At 31.6% G+C, this 5986-nt stretch overlaps 2 protein-coding genes across 2 annotated transcripts; both read right to left on the reverse strand.

Annotated features, from left to right (window-relative positions):
* Positions 1-1045: 1045 nt before the first annotated feature.
* On the reverse strand, positions 1046-3501 carry LOC112459390 (odorant receptor 82a-like). The gene is made up of 5 exons (XM_025023456.1): positions 2281-3501; positions 1999-2098; positions 1765-1875; positions 1384-1539; positions 1046-1173 (listed from the first exon to the last, which is right to left on the reverse strand). The coding sequence occupies exons 1-5, from the start codon at positions 3066-3068 to the stop codon at positions 1120-1122; spliced, it is 1209 nt and encodes a 402-aa protein (XP_024879224.1). The 5' UTR covers positions 3069-3501; the 3' UTR covers positions 1046-1119.
* A 1693-nt stretch (positions 3502-5194) lies between these two features.
* Positions 5195-5789, reverse strand: LOC112459391 (odorant receptor 82a-like). Its single transcript, XM_025023457.1, has 3 exons — positions 5644-5789; positions 5356-5511; positions 5195-5297 (listed from the first exon to the last, which is right to left on the reverse strand). Exons 1-3 carry the CDS (start codon positions 5728-5730, stop codon positions 5241-5243), a joined length of 300 nt encoding a protein of 99 aa, XP_024879225.1. The 5' UTR covers positions 5731-5789; the 3' UTR covers positions 5195-5240.
* Between the last annotated feature and the right edge of the window lie 197 nt (positions 5790-5986).

Genomic DNA, 5986 nt, shown 5'->3' on the forward strand with positions numbered 1-5986 from the left:
GACGCGCGTGCAATTGACAGGAAGTGGCGCCTGCGCCAGCGAGTAACTTGGTAACGTAATAGTTAACAATAGGATATTTGTGCGTCTCGCTAGTCGATCGATACGCACGGAGCACGCTGCACTATTGAGGGGGTGTTTCGCACTATTGAGGAATTGACCACGAACACGCACATGCAAGAGTATTAATTTATTGTTATTTAAGGTATATGAAAAAATGCGATCTTTTTATATATAATTCAGGTGTGCAAAATTTTAGTCATTATTGTTTCATTGTTTTTCGAAAATATTAATTAGAAGAATAAATATTTTCTTGTGAAACAACAGTCTCAAAAAAAGCAAGTATTTTTATAATAGTTTCTCCTGTAAGAAACATTTATCTTTTTAATATCAAGAAATTTTTGTTGGATAAAACGCGCGATACTGTCTTTGAATAATATTATCGTATTAATATATGTATTTACAGTTTATTTATTAAATATATTTCTTTTATTTCTCTATTATATCACATTTGTTCTATACAAAATATATTTACGATATACATATTTGCTAATTTAACGTGCGGCTCACGCGCGTGGCGGGAGTCATCGTTCTTAATATATTTAGATATACCACAGAAGTCTTAATTACCTGAAACAACAACGTCTTCCTTCCTATTTATCGATATGATTAATCACATTTCGAGAATTGAAGCATTAAACATTTTAATATGTAAATATCGCAGAAAATTCTGTTGTACACTGTGAAATGTTAAAGAATGAAATTTAAACCAATACCTTGAATTAGATAATATTTTGTTATTTAACTACCATGTGCGTCAAAATTTATTATTTTAAAACAAAATAGTATTATTGTAACTCCATTGGTTTAGTCAAATTAACATTGTTTCAGTTAAATTAACTATGTATTGAGTAGGAGCAATGGCGACCTATAGGAATAATTAAAAATTAAATTTGTCGAAAATTATACTCAAATTGAGTATAATTTGATCCTATGAATTTAACAGTATGTCAACAGTGTATCATAATTATTATTACATTTGTTTATTTAACATTTATTCTCTATTTAACATTTGTAAGATATTCCATACATGTGTTTCATAACTTTCTGAGTTTCTACGTTTTATGTTGCCATCGTTCGTAAGATATTCATATATGCTGTGGAAGTTTTCATTATCTGAAATGATAAAATACCTTTTTTTTTGCTAACAATAAATGTACAGCAAAATATTACATTGTTGACATTTGCTTCGATACAGTATGTTGTATTAGATCAAGTCGTGAAGTCATTATACAATTATTATAACAATTTATGAACGATAAGAAAGCAAATTTTATCAAAATTTTATTTGACATGGTCGATAACTGTAGTATGTGCGTTACTTACGTCACCAAAGGTTGCTATGGATAACGTAACTAGTTTTCCCGCAGTTATCTTGATAATGTGACTCGATTGCATGATTATCAAAATGAGACCAAGCGCTGTTTTGTGAGGCAGTTTATACCAATTAGTCATATATACTATTTCTCCAACTTTTTTACACTAGTAAATGAAAATATTAGAAATTTCTTCAAGATCTAAACGTCTAATGATGGTAAAAACATTAAAGGATATGATTAATTATATTTATTTGTTTATCACGTATTATTGTAGTTACAATTCAATGGCTAATGTGAGTTTGGGTTGTACTTGCGATAAATTAAATTATGCAGTACAAGTATGTACAAATAAACTATTATTGCGATTTCTGTTATTTCAAGGTATTACCTCTTCTGTAAGGATTTCACCGATGTAACAAAATACAAATATATTGAAACTCATTGTTATGTATCCAAAAAAATATGAAAATATTTTTACCAAATTGAACGCATTCCAGGTCTGGAAAATTAATTAATAGCTTTATTTACTGCGGAAAAATAAGATTAATTTGTCTTTGCAGTATCACATTGCAGTTATATTATTTGCGATAGGAAAAGGAAATTTGATTCATCTTTAGCATACCATAATAATGTAATATCCAAATAAACACATACAAATCGTACATCCCATCACTTCTCCTAGACAGGCTTTATGCATAATACTCTCTATTTGTTGTACAAAACTGAAACATATCTCTACACTTACGACACATTCAGGCGTGATGCGTTTCTTTTATAAAACTCATTTTAGATCTACGTTTTATCTACGATTTGTGTTACAGTATTCAGAATATTTTTTTACAATTTTTTTGCTGTGTAATTTGAAAAATAAAAAACATTTAAATAATTGGAATAAGTAAAATACCCGAGGACTCTCCAATGGTGTTTCACGACGGCTGCAAGTTTTTTGTTTGCTAAATGATTTTTCTTCTCCTCCGCGAGCTCGTTTAACCACGTATGCATTACATTTAGTTGACCGCAAGCATGCATCGCGAAGACGGCAGCGAGACCGCAAACAGTTGCTGTAGAGGAAGCTATTACAAACGCCAAAAAGAATTGCACACCCCTCATGATCTCGTACGCGGGGCTAGGTCTCACGTCAAGTATCTTGCTGTACGCTGGACATGTCAACGGATGTATCGTAATAGTTTTGTTGTCGACGATAACGGTCGTTGTTTCCATCGCCTTGACCACGTTAAAGATGTACGTACTACTATGTATAAACATCGCGAATAATGTGGTTATGAAGCGACCGATCTTGGCATATTGCATCATCACTTCACGGTCAACGTTTCTCTGAATGAGTTTCCAATCCGCTTCCATATGCTGTATGCAACGTTTAATGTCTTTGTTACGCGAAAGTAATATCCAGTAATTTATGGATCCCATGATTCTGTTAATCAGCGGAATAAGGTTTTTTAATTTAGTCTTAAAGTCTTTTTTCTCGAACAACATGTACAACATGAACGGTATCATAACGATCGTCATCGCGGTCCAATAAATGAAGATTTGCATTAATACCGCGAGTTTTTTCATTCTGTTCGGCGCGCTTATTTGTGGCCAAGCACCTAGCGATATGAGAGACCATCGATTGAATTGTATATTGTAGTCATTGATGTTTTCGTTATCTGTTACGCGTTTCGGATCGCTCATGATCGTTTCGCAAAGACGACCAGTACGTTACTGCCATGACCATCTAAGGTTTTGCTTAGCTGTAGCTAGAGACATGCATAAAAAGCTGGCGCTTGCGCCAGCTTTTGAGAATGTTTTTGTAATGGGACCCGTCCATAACATTGTCCTAAGAAGAGCGCATGCTCGTGTCCAATCAATAATCATTCTTTACACGAAGCCTGCTTGTCAGTTTGACAGGAGACAGCGTTCAGTGAAGAGTGTGAAAATACTTTTCCGAAAGTGACAACTCTTGACTTTTTGTTATTTTGTATCGCTTACAATTTGTCAAGTGAAACGTATATAATATGATAAATTAGTGTTTCAAAAAAATTATAGATGTAGCGATTGTAATATACGTAATAAAATCCAAAAGTTTTTGACGCAAGAATATGTGAAAGGTGATAAAATGAAAGAACTCTTTTTATTTTTCAATACAATCACTTTTGATTTTATTTTTTAAATTAATTATTTAATTTATCTACATCACTAAAAAATTATTCTGAATTTTCATAAATCGCATTTCAATTTAAAAGATTATTTTTTTATTTTTTAAATAAAAGTCCAATTTACGTGGAAAACGGACTTGGTTTTAAATAACAGGTGGTTAAATACAACATTGTGTAAATGTCATTGCGTTGATCATATATTAAATGTATATAGTAATGCTCATAATTAGACGTAAAGTGTTCTTTTCAAGAGAACATATCTACCTACAAATAGAATATAGCTATATACATATGTATAACCACACATCGTTTTCAGTAATAATTAAAAAATTTAATGTTTCTTCTGTTTGTCTGTATGTCTTTGCTAATATTATTTTATGTAAAATGTATAATGCTCAAATTGTTCTAGAAAGTTTATTGTCTACTTACGTACCTCCATACTCTGAGATGACGCTCCACAATAACATATAACGTTTCCATTCGGTTATATGATTTCTAGTTTATATGTTTATAATCCTTTTGGTTTTTACAAATTCATGTGGTGTATTGCACGTTCAATTAAACACAGGCATGCATCGCGAAGACGGCAGCCAGACTGCAAGCACCGACCGTAGATGTAGATGATTTTACTATAAATGTTGATATCAGGAATTGTACAATTAATGCGGTTTCATTCACTGTGATAAATTTCGTTGTGGATTTGCTATAAATCGGACACGTCCGACAGTCACAAGTTTTTATCACCCTTGTTGTGATTAATAAAGATGCATCGCCATGCATAATCACCCCACAGATCCCGGCGACGAAACGACCGAACTTGGCGTATTGCAACATTATTTCGCAATTTTCAATCCCATTTATGATTTTCCAGTTTGTCTTTACGTGTCATATTAATTTACGAATGTCGCTATGCGGTTTGGAAAGCATCCATCCAATAATTTACCCCGTGAAACAACGGACCAGTGGCGCTCAGTTTCAGTTTGATGTTGTCTTCCTCGAATAATGCGAATAACGTTTATGGTATTATTAATGGTGCCACCATGATCAGATAAATGCACGTTATGCTTGAGCCGTTTATTTGTGGCCAAACATTATTTGGAGAAACTCTCGACTCACTCAGTTGAGGACTATAATCAACTTTACTTTTAAAACTTCTGGATATAGATTTTGACTTCTTCATGATTATTTTATGGATGTACTCGATATACTGTCACGGTGAATAGTGCGCTTGCAAGGATTATTTTCGAATATGCTCCTGCCTCGACTTCGAACAAAGTTTGGAACTTTATGTTAACGTTTTTTTTCCTGAGAAGCACGCTTGCACATTCGATCAATAATTGTCTATAGCATGTTTTTTAATGTTTGTCAATTTGACAGAAAATCGTGTACCAAAGAAGAATATGCGATTACATGTATAAAAGCAGGTCTAAGAAAGCATATTTATCTCTATTTTGTCTCTTTCTGTTCTTCTTTGGCGATACCGATATATTCATATTTTTAAATAATATTTTTCATTTGTTATTATATATCATATATTAGAATTTAAAAAGTAGGTAATGAAAAATTTTAAATAAATTCTAAATTCTAAATAATAGATGTTTTGTATTTTATTGGTAATTTATATAATTATTCTAATATAATATATATTAATTTATGGTGGTAACTAGAGAATTTGCTAACGCTTTGTACAAAATGGTGGAACTGTTGTCTAAGTAGCCGTCATGGTCCGGAGCATGTTTAAATATATCATAGAGGTTTTCATCACCTGGAAACGTTTCTTAAATGTAATAAGCGAAAAAATATATACAACTTTGTATACTCACATCACCGAACGTTGCGATAGAAAGATGAACTAGTTTTCCTGCAGTTAATTTGATCACGTTACTCGATCGAGAAATAATTAAGATCAGATCACGAGCCGTTTTATGAGGCAAACGGTACCAGTTAGTCATATAGGCTGTTTCGCCTACCTGTTTACACTATCAAATTATTTATTTCATAATATGAAAAAGTTATAATAATCGCATATATTTGGCTTTTAAAAATTTAAATTTTTTAAATTCATACTTGCGAATACTATTAAAATTTTAGCTTCGTGATTTATATTTTACCTGTTCTGTGACTACCTCGCCAATGTAACAGAATATAAAAATATTAAAAGCCAAGGATATATATATGATCGCGTAAGCTATTGACATTTTTTTCTCTATTACATTCCATCCCTGAAAGTTTTCGGATGTGTTATATTTTATATTTTATATTTTATATTTTATATTTTATATTTTACAATACATTATTATATTATTAAAAATACTATAATTTTAAATAATGATATAAGATGAATGCTTTCTCTGTAATTAATTATTTTTTATGTGTACGTCTTTCGTACTGCATTTTATGTAAAAAAAATGAAAAGTCACATAATGCCGCGGTGTGCCTTAATTACATATTCAT

Source organism: Temnothorax curvispinosus, unplaced genomic scaffold, assembly GCF_003070985.1.
Source record: "Temnothorax curvispinosus isolate PA1 unplaced genomic scaffold, ASM307098v1 QBEX01009806.1, whole genome shotgun sequence".
In the NCBI taxonomy this organism is placed as follows: Eukaryota; Metazoa; Arthropoda; class Insecta; order Hymenoptera; family Formicidae; genus Temnothorax; species Temnothorax curvispinosus.